General features: G+C 35.1%; 1 protein-coding gene across 7 annotated transcripts in view; it reads right to left on the bottom strand.

The window, feature by feature from the left end:
* The window catches only part of TANC2 (tetratricopeptide repeat, ankyrin repeat and coiled-coil containing 2), a 384,022-nt gene that overhangs the window by 139,402 nt on the left and 222,156 nt on the right, over positions 1–22,464 (bottom strand). For all 7 annotated transcript variants that reach the window (XM_043584928.1, XM_043584929.1, XM_043584930.1 and 4 more), the window contains 2 exons: positions 12,821–12,969; positions 8,537–8,723 (listed from right to left, as the gene is read on the bottom strand). In XM_043584928.1, the coding sequence (XP_043440863.1) occupies positions 8,537–8,723; positions 12,821–12,969 (336 nt within the window). The remainder of the gene's footprint in view (positions 1–8,536; positions 8,724–12,820; positions 12,970–22,464) is intronic.

Here is a 22,464-nt window from a genome sequence, read left to right as displayed (position 1 = left end):
CTATGACTATTGTACTATTTGCATAACCTATTATTACACAGTTCACCCATTTTCAACTATGAAGCCTCAGGTATTTCTTGCCTTTTTTCGCTAGATAGAAATGTATCTAGTCCCTGGCACACAGTATATGCTCAATAAATATTTGTCAAAAGGATGAATAAATGGTCTAGAATGCATAATGGTCTAGGATTATTGGGGCACAGAAAGTAAAAACAGACATCTCACATAAAATACCAGAAATAAAATTTTCTGGGTAACTTCCCATTTAGGAATTTTGTGCATTTTTGCTTCATTGATGCTTTTCATGAACTTGGTAACTTCTGGTTAATTCCATTAACCCACCTATCCAATAAATTTTTACTAATAACTAATATGTGCAGAATATGGGAACAAGATAGGTCCTAAATCCTTAATCTGAGAACAAGGACAGTTCCAGGCAAAAGAGGCCATATACAGAAAAATAAAGAGCCAAAAAATGAAATCTATTTTTAATAACAACAGGCTAATGTCTGTGTATTATTCAACTTTACGGGTGCATTCTATTTTACTTAACCATTCCTTTATGGTGAGACTTTATATGATTTAAGGTCACCAAGGTGACTGAAGCATCAAGAATGCAGTAATATTTTCGTGCATGTGACTACTAAAGGTTCAAAAGTCCAAAGCCCATGCATGCAGTCTTTGTGCCAGATAAGCTGGCCTAGATGAATTAAGCACTCCCATGTGCAAAGTTTCTATGAACGGGACTGGAAAGGAAGACATGGTTCTTCAATGAAAACTACACCTATTTGTTTCCCTAATCTATCATTTATTTCTAGTATGACCAAGTGGAACAACGGATAGAGAGTACTGAGTCTCAAGTAACTAAAGAGATTTTTCTGAGACGTTCTCCATTTTCTTGCTTTGATATAGGAAAAAAATCACTACCTCAATATGAAAAACTGCATATGTGACATGTCTGTTTTTATTGCCACATAGGCCAGAAAGAGTTAGTGTGAGGAAGAAGGAATCAAAGGCTTATACACAGACTTATTGTGAATAAAATCAATGCTATATATTTTAAACCAGTTTTACTAAGGTATACTTTACATACCATAAAATGTACCCACTGTAAATGTACATACAGTTCAATGGTTTTTAGTAAATTTACAGATAAGTGCAATCATCACTACAATTCAGTTTTAGAATGTTTCTATAACCCCTAGAAGGTCCTTTGTGCCTGTTTGCAGTTAATTTCTGTTCTCATCCCAATACTAGGCAACTCCTGATGTGCTGTCTATAAATTTGCCTTTTCTGGAATTTCATATAAACAGAATAATACAATATCTAGTCTTTATGTTTGAGGTCATTTCATTCTGTAGCATTTATTAATTTCTTCCACTTTATAGCCAAAACAGTATTCCACTGTATGGACATTCCACATTTTGTATATCCATTTACCAATTGATGGATATTTAGATTGTTTCCAGTTTGGGGCTATTATGAATAATGCTTCTTTCCTTGGACATGTTTTCATTTCTCTTGGCTCTATTCCTAAGAGCGGAATTGCTAGATTGTATGGTAAGTTTATGTTTACTTCATAAACATAAAGTAATACATAAGGGTAATACATGAAGGTTCTCATTTTTCCACATCTTTGTCAACACTTGGGTCCTTTTTTGTAACAGCCATTCTGGAAGGTGTCAAGTTGTGTCCCACTGTGGTTTTAATTTGCCCTTCTCTAATGACTGATGATATTCAGCACCTTTTTCTGTGCTTATTAGGCATTCACGTATCTTGTTTGGGGAAATGTCTATCTAATGTCTTTTCCATGTTTTAAAATTGGATTGTTTGCAAACAAAAAGCAGAATCAGACCTATAAATACAGAGAACAAACTGATGGTTGCCAGAGGGAAAGGGGGAAGGGGATGGGAAAAATGGGAAAAGGGGAGGAGGACTGAATAAGTCACGGGTATGAAAGGCACAGCATAGGGAATATAGTCAATCACATTGTAATAGCGTTGTATGGTGACAGATGGTAGCTATATTGTGGTGAGAACAGTATAAGGGATACAAATGTTGAATCACTGTATTATTGTTTGTCTGAAATTAATGTAACATTGTGTGCCAGCTACACTAAGTAATTTTTTTAATACACACACATATATAAAATAAAATTGGTTTGTCCATCTTCTATAATAATACTTTTAAACTAATAGGACTAATTTTTATCTTGATTCACTACTCTACTTTTGTTGACATAGACTAAATTTTTAATGCCATGTAATAGTTTTAGATCATCTGTACTGAGACAGAAAGTTTTTAGAACTATGAACTCTTCTGTAATGATTAGGACCATGGGTTTTGAAGTCATACACATCTGAACTTGAATCTGAGCTTTGCGTCTTACTATCTATGTGACCTGAGACCAATTATTTTTGAATCTCAGTTTTCCAATTCTAAGAAAGATTATTACACTATTATATAAGACAGAATTATTTTACAACTAGACTGGGCCAGTCCTACGCTTATCTTTGGGGTTGCCTGGAAGTCTAGTACTGATTCTTAACCAAGATAAGGTCAACTGGGATAACTAATGATTTGTAATTTGCTGCTTAAAGTTTTAAGCTTCTCCTGTAGCACCCAGAACTAGTTGCTTACTGACAATTTACACCTGGAGGACTTAGTTAGACAATCTGACTTGGCTATATGACCAGAGGGGCATAAAAATCTTCACTGTAAACTTTTGGGGAGCTCTCGTGAAACCACGATTCCTTGTACAAATCTTGGTCCTTGACACTCTGGAGACAGAGCATATTCTATTTAAGAAAGAACCTGGAGAGCTGCACTTGCAAGTGTCTAGGGGCCTCTGGGCTTGTTTGCATTCTCTTTCACCTGCTATTTTGTATCTTTATTAAAAGCTTTTGTAAGCATTCTTTGTGGAGTTTTCTGCATCCTTTCAGTTGTATGATCCTGTGAAATCTTTACAACTATTTTCATATGAGACCATTAAGATTAAATAATGGTACTTGGTTCATTGTACTCAATAAATGCTGGTTATTATTATATTACTTAGGTTAATATGCAAGAGAAATGCTTTACTAGGTCTTCTTGATCAGTTGAATAAGCAGTGTCCAGACTTCTTTAACAAACATGCCACATTACAGCTACTAAAATTTACTTAGTATTAGAGAGGTGGGAAGGATGACGGAGTCACTAGTACAATAAATAGAAAAACTCAGTAGTAAAAATAAACCTACACATTTCTGAAAACAGGTTGGAGAAAACATGAAAAAATAACTCAAATTATCTAATGTTCAGTCGGTGACCCAGGAGGGTAAATTTAATTTTAATTTTAATTTTAATTTTTATTTTAATACAGTTGACAAATCAATATTACGTTAGTTTCAGGTGCACAGCATAGCGATTCAACATGTCTATAGGTGATGCTATGCTCACAAGTGTAGCTACCATCTGTCACCATATAATGCTAGTACAATATCATTGACTGTATTTTCTATGCTGTGCCTTTTATCCCCAGGACTTATTCATTCTGTAAGTGGAAGCCTGTATCTCCCACTCCCCTTTACTAATTTTGCCCATCCCCTTAACCCCTTCCCTCTGGGAAGTATGACTTTCAAAATGTGATAGTTTGAATCAAATAAAGAATATACAACATCCTACTGGATTATATATTACTATTACTTTTATTAGGAGCTTCTGATTTTGCTTTTTAGTTACTAATGTGAAACATTTGGAAAACATAATCACAAACAATGGGCATAGTCACAGAACCTCCATCTTTGTACGTGTTAAATGATACAAGGCTATAGGACAGAAGACCAAATTTGGGAATAAAATCAGGACTTAAAAAATTCTGAGATTTGATGAAAAGAAATTCAAGAATTATACCATGCTGGAAAGAACTAGGACCTCCAGATAAACAAAAGGAGAAACAAAATGGATCCATGCTTAAATTCATTTTGCTAAAAAACCACACCCAAAAGGACCATTATTAAAACTTAACATGAAAAAGGAAAAGGAGAGAAATATTATATCTCACAAAGGTTACAATTATCAAGATTTTTCCTTTAAGGTGTGTGTGTGTGTGTGTGTGTACGTGTAGGTAGACAGCTGGTAGGTGATTATATGTCATTAGTGGTATCTCAACTGGGCACACATATAAGACAATTATACAGAGTCATACCAATAAAATAAAAAAAGAGAGTCATAAAATTACTATACAAATACACAATTGTGTTGGTGGTATTTCACCACATATTTAGAAAGGGTTGTGAATTTGGGGAAGGAAGCTATGATTGAAACAGAGAATGCTTTCTGTGGTAGAAATTAACTTAGTCTGTGGTGAATCCAACTACATAGAATCAAATAAGTCACAGTTATTTAAAACCTTTTAGAACCCTAGAAAGGAACTTTTTACATTTAGAATACTTAAAAAACCCAGGAAGTCTGCATTTCTGGTATTCCAATTCTCGTTACTAGGATTCTACATATTTTGGCATGTTGTACAAGTGATACATTCAGGCACATGAATGGCTAAAAATTCTGATAGCTTTAAGTGGAAAATGTAGTGCGTTAAAAAGGATCATACTGAACTTACCTGTAAAGGAATTTAAAATGGATAAATCAATACATTTAATAACTTTTGTGCCTGTTTGCTGATAGGGCAGGATTTAAATATAGGACATGAATAAACAATAGGCCATCTTGGAAGTTTTTGCTTGAAATAATGTAAGCAATATGTAATTCAGAGAAGTGGACGCTTGTATAATCAGGGGCGGAAATACTTAAAGCATATTTAACAGTTTAGGTAGGTAAGTCTTGAGATTTCCAAGGTAATAACAGTGTATCTTTCACTATTATTACTTATGCCATAATAAAGTTTCTTCCAACTAAAATTGCATTTAGAAAAATAAAAATGAAAGGGAAACAAATCATTTCTCAAGATGAACTGCTTATATATAATTTGATAACTATTCTACAGTTGAAGTAATTTTATGACCAGATATTCTTCTCATTCTTCTCTCGTAATTTTACAAGCAAATCTGTTTCAGTATTTATATACATTAAAGAATGGTATTTCATTGTTCTTTAAATTAGATCTATTATCTACAAAAGCACTTATGGTACAAGGAATTCAATTTTGAAAATTTAGCAGAAAGAAAAAGCAGAGGAACATTCCTGCTATAAGTCAAAGCAGGATTCCATTTTTAATTTTCAGCACGTAAGAACATGTAATCTGAACATTCACTGACGTGTTAGGTTTCCCTCTTTGAAAGGTAACTACTTGTGAATAGATTTGGTCTGATCTGTCAGCACCGTCCCTTCTGCTTGGCTGAACACAATTCTAAAGGTATTTTTTATGTATGGTAATATAGATGATATATTATGATATATTATGTATGGTAATATAGATGATATTTTTATGATATTATGATATGTCATATATATATCATATATATGATATATGATATATATTTTTATGATATTATGATCATATATATCATATATATGATATATATGATACATATATTTTTATGATATGATATATTATGTATGGTAATATAGATGATATTTTTTATGTATGGTAATATAGATGATATATTATGATATATTATGTATAGTAATATAGATGATATAGAGTGATAGACTAATAATATCAAGAGAAGAACCCAAGAAGAAGCTTGCCTAGGGATTATAAAAATTATTTTGTTAAAATTAATCATTAAGAGAATTTAAGAGAATAAAATTGGTCGACAGAGAATTCTAATCCCTACTATTTATTCAAAACCTAATAAATCAATACGTAATCTTGTACCTAATGGTCACTCTAATCACTGCCAAAAAAAAAATGATGCAAATTGCTAGGTTAGTCCTTTGTCCTCTTCCCTTCTACCCTTTAGCCCCCCTTTCATTTGTAAACATTTACTTGAGTACCTACTATGCTACCACAGGCCAGTTACTGGACTAGGTGCTACAGATACAGATCAGTAAGGCAAAGTTTCTGCTAACGAGAAATTAACAGTTTAATAGTGGGAAGCAGGTTCAAAAAGTAATTCTAATACCACACATTACATGTCATGATATGTATCTGCTCGGGTATTATAGGGAACAGGGAGTAATCATATGGATTGGATAAGAGTTGGAGTAGAGAATTGAAGACAGGTGGTGGTAGTGGTAGTGACAGAATACCTAGCCAAATCTTAAAAAGTCCATAGGAGTCATTCCAATGTAAGAGAGAGGAGACTACAGGCAGAATGGCCATGGAAAAACGAATCGTCAAGTAACAATAAAGTCTAATGCTGTTAGAACAATATACACAAGGCTAGAGAAGGCTGAAGAAATTGGCCGTGGTCAGATCAGGAAAGTCTAGGCTTTATTTTATAGGTAAATGGCAGTGAAAGGAGTGATGTGATCAAATTTGATTTTTAGATAGTTCATCTTATAGGTAATACAACCAAAGGAGTAACTGGTTCTTGGTTAATTCACTTTGGTGGTTGTGTGAAAAACAGACTTGGAAAGGACAAAATGAAAAGCAGAGACAATACTCAGGTTTGTATTACTCTAAGTCTGAGATAATGGGGACTACCAAAGCATACTAGAAAAGACGAAAATAAAATTCAGGGATAAGAAATTTAGGGTGGGGGCAGAGAAATGACAAGGACTCCTCTCAGCTTTTCAGCTTGGGTTATTGGGTAGGTAGTGAATATTTTGGGCAACTTTATACCAATAAATTTGAAAAAGAAAAAAACCATAGCTATGGAAAACTGATTCAAGAAGAAAGAGAAAAGTTAGAAAGTCCTAGAGTATTAAATACAGTGGAGTAGTAATTAAAAAAAATCTACATGAACATCAGGTCCAGATAATTTTTTTAAGTTTATTTATTTATTTTGAGAGAGACAGAGAGAGAGAGAGAAAGAGAGAGAGGGGCTGACCCCCAAGCAGGGGGTCCAACTCACTAACTGTGAGATCATGACCTGAGCCAAAACCAAGAGTCAGACACTTAACAAACTGAGCCACCCAGGCACCTGGTCCAGATTATTTTAATGGCAAGTCCTGCTAAATATACAAGGAGAGGATAATTCCAATCTTTCACAAACTATTTCAGAGGTTATAAAAGAGGCTACTCTTCTACATTTTATTTCTCTATTTTATTTTGTTAAAATATTTAGTTACTTAATGACTATATCTTCATAAAGACTTCTCATATAAATAACTGACAAATTAGAAACTATTATGCTAAGTCACGAGGATATATAAAAACTGTAAGACATGAATCCTGCCTTTAAGAAGCTTTGTAATAAATTTTGAAATCAAGAAATGGAGTCCTCCAATTTTGTTCTCCACTTTCAAGTCTGCTTTGAGTCCTCTGAGTCAGAGTCCTCTGAGATTCCACATGAATTTTAGGATGGGTGTTTCTATTTCTGCAAAAAACTTTGTTGGAATTATGATAGTAACTTCAATAATCTGTAGAAATCTTGAGATATATTATCACTTTAACAATATTAAATCTTCTAGTCCATGAACACAGATTATATTTTCATTTACTTAAATCTTTTAAAATTTCTTTGCAGTATTTTCTGTTTAGTGTACACTTGGTTAAACTTATTCCCACGTTTTAAAATTATTTTTCATGCTATTGTAATGGAATTGTTTTCTTAATTTTCTTTTTTAATTGTTCATGGTTAGCATATAGAAGAAATGCAACTGGTTCTTGTGTGTTGATTTTGTATCCTGCAACTTTGCTGTAAAAATATTCTTTTTATCTACTCAATACTTATTTTAAAGGAATAAATTCACATGTTGATATATATGCATTTAAATAATAGAGATATATTTAGTTGCCATGGCATTAATATCTGCTATACTATCTAGTGTGATTTGATAACCTTTAGAAGGAAGCCAAATGAGGAAGAAATATTTTATTCCTTAACTGATCCCAGTATGCCTGGCTTTTTCAGCTGTTGTCATTTGTTGACCAGCCTCTCCTCTTCCCTTCTCTGAACCTTTTATCTTCTTTGACTTTGGTAACATTATACTGTCCCAATTCTTCTATTTGTCTGACTACTCCTATCCACTGGCTCATTCTCCCACCTCTAATTTCCTGCTCAATTTGAATGTGCCCTAAGATTCTGTGCTCACTCCTGGTTTCTTCTCTGTACGTTTCCTTTCTTCAGATCCTCATTTCCCAACACTTCACTAATTTCCATTTGACTGACTCCCCTTACTAAGTATACAATAAGCAGAACTGAGAACCTCCATGAAACTCTACTAGTTCAGTGAGGAATGAACATTTTCTGAACCACTTCTGTTGGCAGATAGATGAATCTACAGGAAGAAGTAGATAAACCTTTATAAGTACATATATACATATATATATGTATATACACACACATTATATATACATCTGAATATATACATACATTATATAACATCTCAACAACTCAAAAGCATAATTTTTGAAAACCTTAAGCTTGTGTATTATTTTAAAAAGAAAAAAAACCCCACAAAATGATTAATATAAAAACCAACTCACCAATGATGCCGCTATCTCTGCTTTCAAGGGTAGAGGTTGGACTAGTAACAGCCCCATAGCTGCAGTCCTTGGCAGTTGCATTTGTACTGACTGGCGGGAGGGTGGAGCAGGGGCTACTGGCTGGTGGAGAGGCAGTGCTACTAGTCAAGGTGGAACAGGGACTTATCCGCTGGGTGATTGCTGAAGTCTGAAAAATTGGAATGAAAAATAAAAGAGATAAACTGATCGGGTGCTGATGTAAAATATATCTTAGGCAAAACATATGCTTTGATGCGAAAAAGAAGAAAATGTACATATATAGCTTTTACATCTACTCAGTACTAGTTGTTTTTTTGCCCTCCAGAATAAGAGATTCTGCCTTGTACAATTAAGGTGAAACTGGGTAAATTTAACACAAGCAGAGACTGTGGCCAGTTTTCCTGCCTCAGAAATTTCTAGTGACAAGTATTCTTTATCACTGCCATGAATTGATAAAGGAATTTTTAATTAAGCACAAGTTGTCCTTGCTATTTCTTATCAATAAGACTATTCTGAAGGCTTAGAACTTAGTCTTGTTAATACTCTTCTTTGGATTGAATGCAGAGAAAATGCCTTATTCTGAAAGTCTATCTAAAAAATCAATCAATGTTCATTTAAAACAAAACTAAATAATTTCTCTGTGGAAACCGATTACAGACTGAAATTGCTTTGTATCTTGAATGATTCTTATATCTGAGGTCGCCTCATTTTAAAGTTTTTTGACAGGAAGGAGTGAATAATCACGAAAAAGACTGGTGGTAATATATCCTGGCTTACACAATTTAATGACATGCACTTTTCTTTAGCTCTTTCTACCCAAATAAATCGCCAAAATAATGAACAAAAGTATCTATTTTTTCAAACACTAAAAAATCTTATCCTTTTAAAAATGGTTAGTGATCAATGAAAAAATTACCTGAAGGAACACTAATGACAAATTTGACATCTTAAAATGTTAAATTTATTTTTTTTTTAATTTTTTAAGTTTATTCACTTTTGAGAGAGAGAGACAGAGTATGAGCAGGGGAGGGGTAGAGAGAGAGGGAGACACAGAATCCGAAGTAGGCTCCAGGCTCCGAGCTGTCAGCACAGAGCCTGACGCAGGGCTCGAACTCACAAACTGTGAGATCATGACCTGAGCTGAAGTCGGACACTCAACCGACTGCGCCACCCAGGCGCCCCTTTAAATGTTAAATTTAAAAGAAGCCTTTCACTTTCTTTACCTATACAGTCACTATTCATATCCTCTCCACTAAAACTGAGGGTTTACATTTAGCAACTTGACTGGAAAATGTGTTGATCACTAGATGTGAGAAGATTAAGGCTCTTTTTAGTCACCCTAAAATGAGTTTTAGATACAATCCCTGGTATTTAATCACATGTGTTGAATCCAGGTTTTGTGTTTAATTTAAATGCTATAACCAGATCACAAAAGATACATTCAACTTAAAGCACAAGTGACACTTCGCAGAACCTTGCAACCAAGCAAATCTTTTCAATCATATTAATAATATCAGGAACTGATTTTTGTTAGTAATACAATAACTCCTCAGATCTATGTCATTTCTCTTCTACTCTGTAATTTTTCTTCAGAGGAGGGAGGAGTTTCAATTTCTTTGTAATCTCCTGTTTTTGTAAAATGATGTTGGCCTACCAGAGCAATGATTTTTAACTGGGCATGCAGAAGAATCACCTGTGGAATATAAAAGGACAAGCTCCCCAACAAAACTGACAGACACAGAGCCCCACACCCCAGACGTACTGAATTAGAATCCTCCTTAGTTAGAAACTGACGTGGCGAATTTTTAACCTCCTCAATCCTCAGTTTAAAAAATATGTGGGTAGATGAAATGAACTATACTAGGATTTTTTTACATTAAATATATCTACAGTCATTCCATATTGAAAAAGTTTCATTTTGGTATGACTCTATTACTTCCATAGCAACTCATTTCCATTTTTAGATAAGATTCTCAGTCTGTTCTTTAAGAGAGGAAACTGTATTATACACATAATACAGCCAATGTGGAGGTTAAGCCCAAATGACATCTATTATTTTTACTACAAGTTGCTTTCTACAAAATGAAGCTTATATCACAGAATGTATGTTTTAAAAGCTTTAACTGTAAAAGCGAAGCTTAAAGATCAAGCCATTTAGAAAGTGGTAATTTGTATGGCTTATTTCACTTAGTATCACATTCTCCAGTTCCATCCACGTTGCTACAAAAGGCCATATTTCATTTTTTCTCATTGCCACGTAGTATTCCATTGTGTATATAAACCACATTTTCTTTATCCATTCATCAGTTGATGGGCATTTAGGCTCTTTCCATAATTTGGCTATTGTTGAGAGTGCTGCTATGAACATTGGGGTACAAGTGGCCCTATGCATCAGTACTCCTGTATCCCTTGGATAAATTCCTAGGGTTGATGGGGGGTGGGAGGGAGGAGAGGGTGGGTGATGGGTATTGAGGAGGGCACCTTTTGGGATGAGCACTGGGTGTTGTATGGAAACCAATTTGTCAATAAATTTCATATATTAAAAAAAAAAAAAAAGAAAGTGGTAATTTGCTCATGGCTTATGAATTAAAAGGCAGGCTTTATATTTACTTAAGGAGGCTAGTTAATGAGATATAGAAATCTCTTCTAGGCACAGAAAGACAACATTAACCCTTCTCCAGGCTGAGAATAGTTTTTCCATTGTGTTCTCTCAGTCAGATCTCTGCAGAAGGAGCAGGCTCTGCGAAAAATGCAAGAGTCAGTTTTTGACATGTTAAATTTGAGATGTATGTTGGACACACAGATAGAAAAGGTACAGGCAGCTGGAAATACACTGGAGTCAACGGGAAAGGCAGGGATAGAGGCAATTCAGGAGTTAAGACAATATTAAACAAACAAACAAAAGAATGGAGGCATTTCAGTAAGATTAGACGCTCCAGGAATCTGAATTTTATAAAAACTGCCCAGGTGATTAGAAAGTGCCTCCAGCAAAACCAATGACCTAGGGAATGAGGAAAAAAAGAGAGAAGTCTGAGAAGAGAGCCCTGGAACACCTGAACATGATCCACATGATCCAAATAATCCTTGAAGACTATTATTTTATGACAAAACTAACATATAGCATAGAATCTTCACACATATTTGTTAAGAATATACAAGATGAAATTAATTTATCATCTTCTAGAATAAACTGATTCACTATAGGACATACATTAAAAAATTTTTTTTTAATATTTATTTTTGAAAGAGAGACAGAGCACGAGCGGGTGAGGGGAAGAGAGAGAGGGAGACACAGAATCTGGAGCAGGCTACCAGCTCTGAGTTGTTAGCACAGAGCCCGATGCAGGGCTCGAACCCATGAACCATGAGATCACGACCTGAGCTGAAGTTGGACACCTAACTCACTGAGCCACCCAGGGGTCCCTATAGAGCATACATTTTAAAGATTAAGACCCTACAAATGAATCCAAGTCTAGTATTTCCTTTGCTACATTTAAACTAAAAAATAGCCAAAAGAAAAAATTGCTAATATTTTTAAACTTTCTGACATGAATAGTTAGATCATTAATTTTTTAGATTTTCTCTTTTCTAATATATGTATTCAAAACTAAAATTTCTTTTTGAGCACATCTTTAATTACAAGTTTTATATACTACAAATATGTAAAAATATAAGTTTTGTTATATTTTGTTATTTTTTCAGTTTAAAATATTTTCTAAATTCTTGTGATTTCTTCTTTGAAAGTATATTAGAAGTATATTAAAAGCCAAACATCTGGGGGATTTTCTAAATTATCTTTTAGCTATCATTTTCAAGGTTATCATTCTGTAATTGATTAATTCTACTACGATCACAATAATTAGAATCTTCTCAAATTTGTGGAGACCTGCTCAGCACATTGTCAACTTGGTAAATAATCCACATGTACCTGAAAACGAAGTATACTTTACATTTCTGGGTGTCATACTCTCCATATGTCAATTCTCTTTCTTGGCTTATGAACTTATTTATTTCCTCATTCATTCCACAAATGAATCAAAACCAAGTGGCTTTTTAAACCTATGAATATAACTAAAAGATGTTTCATAAAGTAAAGAAATACAGTGATAATGGAAAATCAAAGCTATGTCATCAGGCCTCAAAAGTCGTTCAAAAATTGGGATTCTTCTTCTCAGAACATACACATATGCAAACACCCTGCAACATTTTCCCTGGTATAACAGGCTGATTTATCCCATGTTTCACAGGTGATAGCAAGCAGTTTACCTGATTTTCATCCTGTACTTCCATGCTGTATTGGTCACCTGGCTGAACTTCCGAGACTTTCTCTCCGAGGAGGAAACCCAGACGAGTCATGAGTGTGTTTGCTGCCTCATCTACAGATGGAGGGGGACCAAGTTCCTGTTCAGCATCACCTATAAGAGGCAGACATTGAAACACATGAATCTTTCAAAATAAAATGACCTCATCCTGCAACTAATCTTACATTCAATTCAGTCATTTCCTTTGTTTTCATTCTAAACCCAAAATTACAAGGTCCCTGCCTAGAAGCTGATTTTCCCACTTTTGTATATTATAACTGATAGACGGTTTACTCGTATTATCTTCAAAGTATCTACTTGAAACACCTGAGTTTGAGAGAATGTGTGTAATCTATTGAATAGAGGATGTTTCCTATTTCTTTAGCAGTTAGCCTTCCAATTTGGTCCCTGTGTTGGGATCTAACTGCTGCTGTAATCGCCACCTTCACTTAGGTTCTTTTATTTTCTTTTTCACGATTTTGAAATTAGTTCAAACTGACAAAAAAGTTTCAAGAATAGTACAAAGTACATTTTTCCCTTAACCATTTGAAAGTATGGACATGATGCCCATCATCCCTAGTTAGTATGTATCTCCTGTAAACAAAGACATTCTCTTACATAGCCACAGCGCCAGCACAGATATTAGGAAACTAACATTTGGCATTGCTATAATCTCACTCATAGACCCTATTTAAGTTTTGTCCTGGTACTGTCCTTTCTAGCCAAAGGATTCATTTCAGGGACATACAGCACATTTCATTCTTCATTCTCTTTTAATCTGGAACAGTTCTTCAGTCTTTTCTTAACGTTCATGACCTTGACACTTCTGAAGATAATATGCCAGTTGTTTTGCACAATGTCCCTCAATTCGAATTTATCTCATGTTACCCCTGTGGTTTGACTCAGGTTATGCATTTCTGGCAGAAATATCACAAAAGTGATGCTGTGTTAACTTTGATCACTAGGTTGTGGTAGCATTTGCCAGATTTCCCTACTCTAAAATTACACTCTTTCTCTTTGGTAACTAGTAAATATTGTGTGTGTGTGGGGGGGAGGGATACTTTGAGTCTATGTAAATACATCCCGCTTCTCAACAAATTTTTAAATTAAAAAATATTTTTGTGACGAAATATGCATTCCAAGATTTGCTATTTTTACACGCACAATTCAGTGGCATTAAGTTCATTCACAATGTTGTACAGCCATTACTACTGTCCATATATCCAGAACTTTTTCATCATCCCCCAAAGAAACTCTGTACCCATTAAATAAAAACTCCCCATTCCTCCCTCTTACTAGCCCCAGCTACACTCTATGAATTTGCCTATTCTAGGCAAATATAAATGGGAATCACACAATATTTATCCTTTTTTGTCTTGCTTATCTAACTTTACATGTTTTCAAGGGTCATCCATGTTGTAGCATGTATCAGAATTTCACTCCTTTTCATGAATAAATAATACTCCATTGTATGGATATACTACAGTTTATTTATCTGATGGTGGACACTTGGGGGTTGTTTCCATATGTTAAATATTATGAATAGTGATAGTATGGACATTGGTGTAAAAGTATCAGTCTGAATCTCTTCTCAACAAACTTTTTGCCCACTATTTTTTAGCATTCATTAATCCATTACTCTTTCTACTGCTTAGTTTCTTTTCCTCACCTATTTATGTGCACTCAAAATTTCCTATCTATTCAATGAGTTATAATCTGCTACTATCATTAGTTATTTTGTTGCTCCAATTGTCTCCAATGTGGTCAGGGTAATAAGCCCTTCCAATTTGGCTCTTGGAACCCTCTAACAGACCTGTGTCATTTTCTGAGCCTTCTTTTCTTTCTGGCACAAGATGTTCCAGGCTCATTTTTTCCCTGCCCTAGCCCTAGAGTCAGACACTTTTCCAAGAAGCCCTGGTTCTTTTTAGTGGAGAAAGGTATGTTCATTGCTATTAGGACATCACTGTCCTCCAGGTCCACTTGGATAGAGTTAAGCAGTATAATCATACACATATATACATACATGTATATATACACACATTCACACATTCTTACATTCATTCTCACTTGCAAATCTGTATACAAACACACACCCCAAAAGTTCACGGTGACACTCTAATTCCAGTTCAATATGATAAGGTTAATTCTAGGGTTTTTTTTCTCACAATTTTTTCCCCCAAAGTTGTAAAATTGTTCTCCAATAGTGAGAAATCTGCTCCCCCCAGTGCAAATAGTGCTCATCCAGCAGTGCAAATGTCACTGCTCCTCACTGCCACCCTGCACACAGATGCTCTATTCTCCCTGGCTGGGGTCCTACCCCATGCCACAAGAGTCTGACTAGCACTTCCCCCACAGTCAGGGTCATTTTAAAAAAACTGATATATAATTCACATACCATAAACTCTATCCTCTTAAAGTGTATAATTCAGTGGCTTTTAGTATATTCATAAGGCTATGAAACAATCGTCACTTTCTAATACTACAATATTTTAATCACTCTAAAAAAACCCCATTAATAAAGTTCATTTTTGTCCTGAAATTTAGACCCCCCCAAATTCCTGATGGCTGGCATTCATTTTAATCCCCTGCTTCCAGACTGCTACATTCTTTCCACACAATTTGCTTTTTGGATTCTTTCTACTTAGGCTGTTTTTCAGTGGTTACCAACTATAGGAATTATTCTTTTTCAAATCTTTTCAATGAGGGATGATAAACAAAGTCAGTATGAGGTTTTCCCTTGGATTCATCATCAACATAAAATTATTTCAAATATAGAAGTTACAGAAAAGGAGCCAGGGAACTCAAGATGATCTATTCTAAGAGTGATGCAGAAATAATATATTTAAACTGTTTATACTAACTTGATTCATTGTCAACATTTTTTCAGATTTTGTTTTACATTCAGATACATTTAGTCTAACTTTACAACAATCCACAGTAGCACAGATCCTATAGGACATTACAAAAATTCTTTTTTTTTTGGAGGGAGACACATCCTTTCAGCATAGCAAGCATTAGCTATAATGTCATATGGTTTGAGGCCAAAATATAATAGCTTCTTGATTTTTTAGGATATTCAGTCTTATACATTAAACTGCTTCATATGACAAGAAAGTGAGATTTATATTATTATTATTATTATTCAATTTATATTTATCATAACTTCTCTACTAAAGTTATAAGCTGGGGGTCAGAGGAATGGACTATGTGTGCATTTCTGTATATGATGACTGAACTCCAGTATTCCATCTGTGGAAAATCTATATAGAACTTTCATTGAATTTATGTCAGAGTAGAAAAACAGACCCTGTTTTCTCTTCCCTACTTCCTCTCCAAGAGTCAACAAAAACAGATTTCTCTGCCACAAAACAGATACAGTAGAATCGATAGGGGTATTTTTATTTACAAATATTTAAGTTTACTTTGTTCCCGCCACCCCAAGAATGAAAGTTTCTTATTTCTTGATAAAATAAGAAAGGTAACTGCTATATTCAAACTGATGAATTACCCTCTACCCCCTTTTTAAAAAAATTTTTAATATTTATTTATTTTTGAGATACACAGAGCACAAGCAGGGGAGGGGCAGAGAGAGAAGAAGACACAGAATCTGAAGCAGGCTCCAGGCTCCGAGCTGTCAGCACAGAGCCCGACGCAGGGCTCAAACTCACGAACTGTGAGATCACGACCTGAGCCGGAGTCGCTTGCTTAACCAGCTGAGCTGCCCAGGCGTCCCACCTCTTCCCCTTCTATAGATTAAACTAGCTAAGCTTTTCCAAGTTCTTCTTGGCATAGATTCCTGACCTCTAGATATTCTGGGGCTCCATTTCATTTTCTTCTAGGAAGTTATCCTGGCATCAAATATTTTCTATGTACATGTTAACATCAGGTATTATGAGAATTTACATGACGTGGAGGTATAGTCGTTGAGGATTTATAGAATGTGGAGATACAGGCATCGACTTTAAAAAGTTTATAACCTGTACAAAGGTAAGACATGTTAGGTCACACGACCCATTTATTTGGCACATAGTGCACCTTATGTGCAAGCCACCGATTTAAAGCACTCTACAGTGAACTTAGTCTTTATAACAATTTTATGAAATATGTATTATTACTTTCATTTTGCAGATGAGAAATCTTAGGCACAGAGAAATTAAGATACCTGCTCATATCCCACAAGCAATAAATGGTACAGCCAAGTTAAGAACCCAGCCCCCCTGAATCCATGCTCCCAGAATTAATGCTCCCAGTGTTATATTGCTTCCTCATTGGAAAGTAGTATTACAAACAGTAAGAATGTTTAGATAAGAGACAACTTATTAACAAGAGGCAAACTGCTTACAGTATATGTGATACTGTGATATAATAAGAAATATATATTTGGCCCTTGTTCCCAGTTGTTGGAATGGAGTGCCTAAACTCTTGGATATTCTTGAATGACAGTGGTGAGAGAAGCATCTTTTGTTTTTCATAAGCCTTCTGAGGTGACTCTTGGTGTGCCACTAAACAGCTGCAGGATGGAAATTAACTGCTGGAGGAATCAACTGTGTAATTAGAGGGATGGAACTTTCAGGACCACCTCCCAACCTACAGGGAGGGGAAAAGGGGCTGAACATTGAGTTAATCAGCCGTGGTCAATGATGTAGTCAAATGTGCCTTCATAATGGAACTTCCATGAAAGTATTAACCAATAGAGTTTAGAGAGCTTCTAGGTTGATAAACAGGTTCACCTAAACTCCACAAGGACCAAAACTCCTGTGCTCGGGACTTTTCTGGACCTCCCCTCATGTACCACTTCATTTGACTGTTCATTTGTATCATTAAGGATATCCCTTATGATAAACTGGTAATACTAAAGTGTTTTCCTGAGTTCTATGAGCCATTTTGTTATTCTGAGAACATCATATAGAAGAAATTACACAGTACGTAAACTTTCGAGATTGGCTTTTAAAAAATTCAGCACAAAAAAAAAAAAAAAGAGGTTAGAGTGGGAGAGAACCAAAGCATGAGAGACTCTTAAAAACTGAGAACAAACTGAGGGCTGATGGGGGGTGGGAGGGAGAGAAGGGTGGGTGATAGGTATTGAGGAGGGGACCTGTTGGGATGAGTACTGGGTGTTGTATGGAAACCAATTTGACGATAAATTTCATATATTTAAAAAAATAAAAATAAAAAAGAAATAAAAAATTCAGCATAATGCTTTTAAGGTCCATTCAAATTATTGCATGTTTCAGTAGTTTGTTCCTTTTCATTTCTGAGTAGTAGTAACACATTGTATAGATGTACCACATTTTGTTTAACCATTTGCTCACTGAAGGGTATTTGGGTTGTTTTCAGTTCCTGGATATATATTTTTTATTTTTAAACATTATACATTGTTGAGAGACAGAGACAGAATCCGAAGCAGGCTCCAGGCTCTGAGCTGTCAGCACAGAGCCTGACATGGGGCTCGAACCCACGAACAGCGACATCATGACCTGAGCCAAAGTCGGACGCTCAACCGATTGAGCCACCTAGGAGCCCCTCAGTTCCTGGATATTTTGAATAAAGCTACTATGAACATTCATGTAGAAGGTTTTGTGTGAACATAAGCTCTAGTAGATAGAGGCCAGGAGTTCTGCTAAACATACTACACTATACAAGACAGCTCAATAGAACAAAGGATTATCTAGCCACAACAGTCAACTACCGAGGTTGAGAAACCTTGAAACAGCTAGAATAACTCCACCCTTTAAAATCTGTCAAACTGGGGGTGCCTGGGTGGCTCAGTCAGTTAAGCGTCCGACTTTGGCTCAGGTCATGATCTCGTGTTTGTGGGTTTGAGCCCTGCGTCCAGCTCTGTGCTGACAGCTCAGAGCCTGGAGCCTGCTTTGGATTCTGTGTTTCCCTCTCCCTCTCTCCCTCTCCTACTTGTGCACTCTCTTGCTCTCTCTCTCAAATAAACATTCACAAAATAATGAAATTTGTCAAACTGGATGTACTACCAACACAGAGTCAGTAGGTAAACAAGTGTCCAATCTGTTATTTCTGAGGATTCTTAGAATTACTTCAATATCTGGCTTACAATGAATTTTTAGTCTTTCTTTAGACTGTTTCCTTTATGAGGGTGGGGTTTGTTCTCTGCACTACTAGATCCTAATAATCTTTTCAGTCTCCATTATGCCTTTGTCATATGCTGGTGCCCAGACAGGACTTTACTGGGGATACACTGTGTATGTCAAGGGTGGGAAATATATCAAGGCACAGAACAAAGTAAATAAAAATATGATACCTCTCACATTTTTCACACATTATCTTTTATTAATTATAACAGCTAGCACATATGAAGATTAACTATATGCCAGGTACTATTTCTAAGTATTTCACAATGTATATTAAATCATTTAATTATCATAACCACCTTATGAGGGTAGGCACTCTTACCCCTATTTTACAAATAAGGAAAGTGAAGCATAGAAAGAATAAGTAACTTACTCAGATTCATATGGCTAGTTAGTGGCTGCCTAGGCGACCTGGATCCGGAACTCAAACTCTTAACCCCAGGTTACACTATCATCCTTGATTCCAGTCCCTTACCATGTTGCTGGCATCACTCCCTACCACCCGTCTACCCTGGGTACTTGCTCTCGTCACTCTCAAAATTCCTCTTAAATCCTCATACCAAATATTTGCTATAAAAATTCATCTTACATTTTCATACTAAATGTTTTACCCATATTTTTGTCTCATCCATGACCATCCAGGCAATGTGAAGAGTGAAGAGGGCACCATCTTCGTAACCAAATGTGCTCAATTAAGGTATGTCCCTAAACAAAGTATTTTCCTTGGGCAGAATTCTACTGCGGCTTCTTTAATAATGAGTTTGGAATGTGATAAACAAAAGAAGGTGATCACAAAATAAATGATACAGCATTTTACACAAAATAAATGATACAGCATTCATACATTCTGTTGATTAAGACTACTTTATTTATTAAAAAATTTTTTTTTAATGTTTAATTATTTTTGAAAGAGAGAGACAGAGTGTGAGCAGGGGAGGGGCAGAGAGAGAAGGAGATACAGAATCCGAAGCAGGCTCCAGGCTCTGAGCTGTCAGCACAGAGCCCGATGCGAGGCTCGAACTCACGGACCATGAGATCATGACCTGAACTAAAGTCGGACACTTAACCGACTGAGCCACCCAGGCACCCCAAGACTATTTAAATTTACAGCTCTTGTTTCACTTTGACCATTTGGGAGGAGTACATTTATGCATTAGGTTTTGTTCCGAGAACACTGAATGAAGAATACAGCACCCTAAGGACTAAAAGATTCTTCAACTTACATGGAAATGGAAAGGTCCATTAATAGTAAAGAAAACTTGAAGAAGAAAGACCTCTATTACTTAATATCAAGATTTAATATAATGCTAAAGCACTATGACAGAGTATGACTGACACAAGCATAGATAAAAACACCAATGGAACAGAATAAAGAATCCAGAAGCATATCTATACATACATAATTCACCTTATTTAGGACAAGGGTGCCAATGTCATAGTTTAGTAACAGAATGGTATTTTCAGTAAATGATGATGGATCAATATGATAAGAATAAAAATAAAACCTGCCCTTACCTCATACCATATATAAAAATCAATTCCAGTTAGATTATGGACCCAAATATAAAAGGTAAAACAATGAATTTTCTAGAAGACAACCTAATAGAAGATCTTCATGACCTAGGACTTGGCAAAGATTTTTTTAAATAGGACACAAAAAGCACTAACCATTGGTTTTTTGTGAAGTTTATTAATAAGAAAAACTTCTTTTCACCAAAGACACCATTAAGATGGTAAAAAGGTAAGCCACAGAGTAGGAAAGGGTATCTTTAATTTATATATCCAACAAAGGGCTTCTTTCTAGAATATATAAAGAATCCATACAAATCACTAAGGAAAAAAAAGACAATCCAACTAAAAGGTAAACAAAAAAAATCTATAGGCATTTACAAAAGATGATGTCCAAATGACCAATAAGCATATGAAAAGCATATTAACATTGGGAGATGAACACCAAAATCACAATGATTCTGCACAATTGCATATGTGCAGTGCAGAGAGCACACAAAACAAACAAACTAACTAACTAACAAACACCCTGACAATATGGGGTAAAAGAATACTTAAATACTGCTGTGCTGGTAGGAATGTAAATTGGCAGCTTTAAGGTTTGGAAAAAAATTTAAGCTGAACATTCTGAAACTCTACCAGGTCCACTACTAGGTATATACCAAAAGGAAAATTATATACATAGGTGCGTCAAAATGCATGCAAACAAATATTAATAGGAGAATTGTTCATAATAGCCCAAACTGAAAATGTCCATTAAGAGTAGATACACAATGAAATATGAGATCAATAAAAAACAATCTCACAAATATACTACTGAACAAAAGAAGAGAGATTCAAAAGAATACACACTAAATGATTTCATTTGTACAAAGTGTGAAAATGGGGAAAGGAAATAACTGAGAATGGTACTCATAATTGTGGTTATACTTCTAAAGAGTGGATAATGATGTGAGGGAAGCACGAGGAAAACTTCTGAAGTGCCAGGAATGTTCTATTATCTTGATTTAGGTTGTGGTTATATGGGTGTGTACACTTCATAGAATTTCGTTGAGACTACATAATTATGATTGGTGTACCTTTCTGTATTTCTATTTCAATTTTTAGAAATTTCAGAAAATGTTTTACGGAAACTAGGTTTGAGAATGAAGCAGTATGCACAATATCTGGGTTTTTTTCCTTCAAGAAACAAGTCTAGAATTATGAAAAAGAATGCTATACGTATTTCAAAATTTAGTACAAAATTAGAAATTACTTGGCCACTCCTCTTGTACCAGTTAACAACTTAAAGCAGAGCAAAGACATACAACTTGAGAGAAGCCAATGCATATAAGAAATATTTTATAAATTAAAGGAAGTACTAGAGAACACAGAGAAAGAAACAATTAAATTTGTCTTGGCAGGATGGAGGCAGGAAAAGGAGGGAAGATCTCTTGGAGGAGGTTATACCCAAAATTCTTATAGTGGATGAAGTTGGTTCTCTAACAGTGGAGTTAGGGAAAAAGAGCAGAGGGAACAGTTTTCAAATTTAAATTCTATGTGATTTACTAGTTCAACAAAATACAGAGCTCTAAGTTCAAAACGGATTAAATGCACTATATTTAATGTTTAGAAGAGCATTTTAAATTTATTTCTGGAATAATAATATTGATAGTAGTACTACTAGTAATAACAACAATAGCTAACACTTACTGGGATATTAGTGTCTCGTACTTTTCTAAGTGCTTTACATGTATTAAATCATTTAACCTTAACAACATTCCCTATTTACAGATAGTAAAAGTGAGGCACACAAAGACTGAGTTCTTGCTTGTCCATGGTTACAGAGTTAGGTAAATGACCGTTAATACTGAAGTTCAGCGGCTGTATGGCTCCTGAGCCTATGTTCTCAACTACTTCATTATTTTGTCAGGAAATATATGATTGCTGAATACAAATTGTTTATATGGTTATTTTATTTATTTTTATCTTTAATAGCATCCTGCGTTATCTGATAACA

The sequence above is a fragment of the Prionailurus bengalensis genome, chromosome E1, assembly GCF_016509475.1.
Source record: "Prionailurus bengalensis isolate Pbe53 chromosome E1, Fcat_Pben_1.1_paternal_pri, whole genome shotgun sequence".
NCBI classification, from domain to species: Eukaryota; Metazoa; Chordata; class Mammalia; order Carnivora; family Felidae; genus Prionailurus; species Prionailurus bengalensis.
The sequence above is the reverse complement of the archived record's forward strand: the minus strand, read 5'-3'. Positions and strand labels throughout refer to the sequence as shown.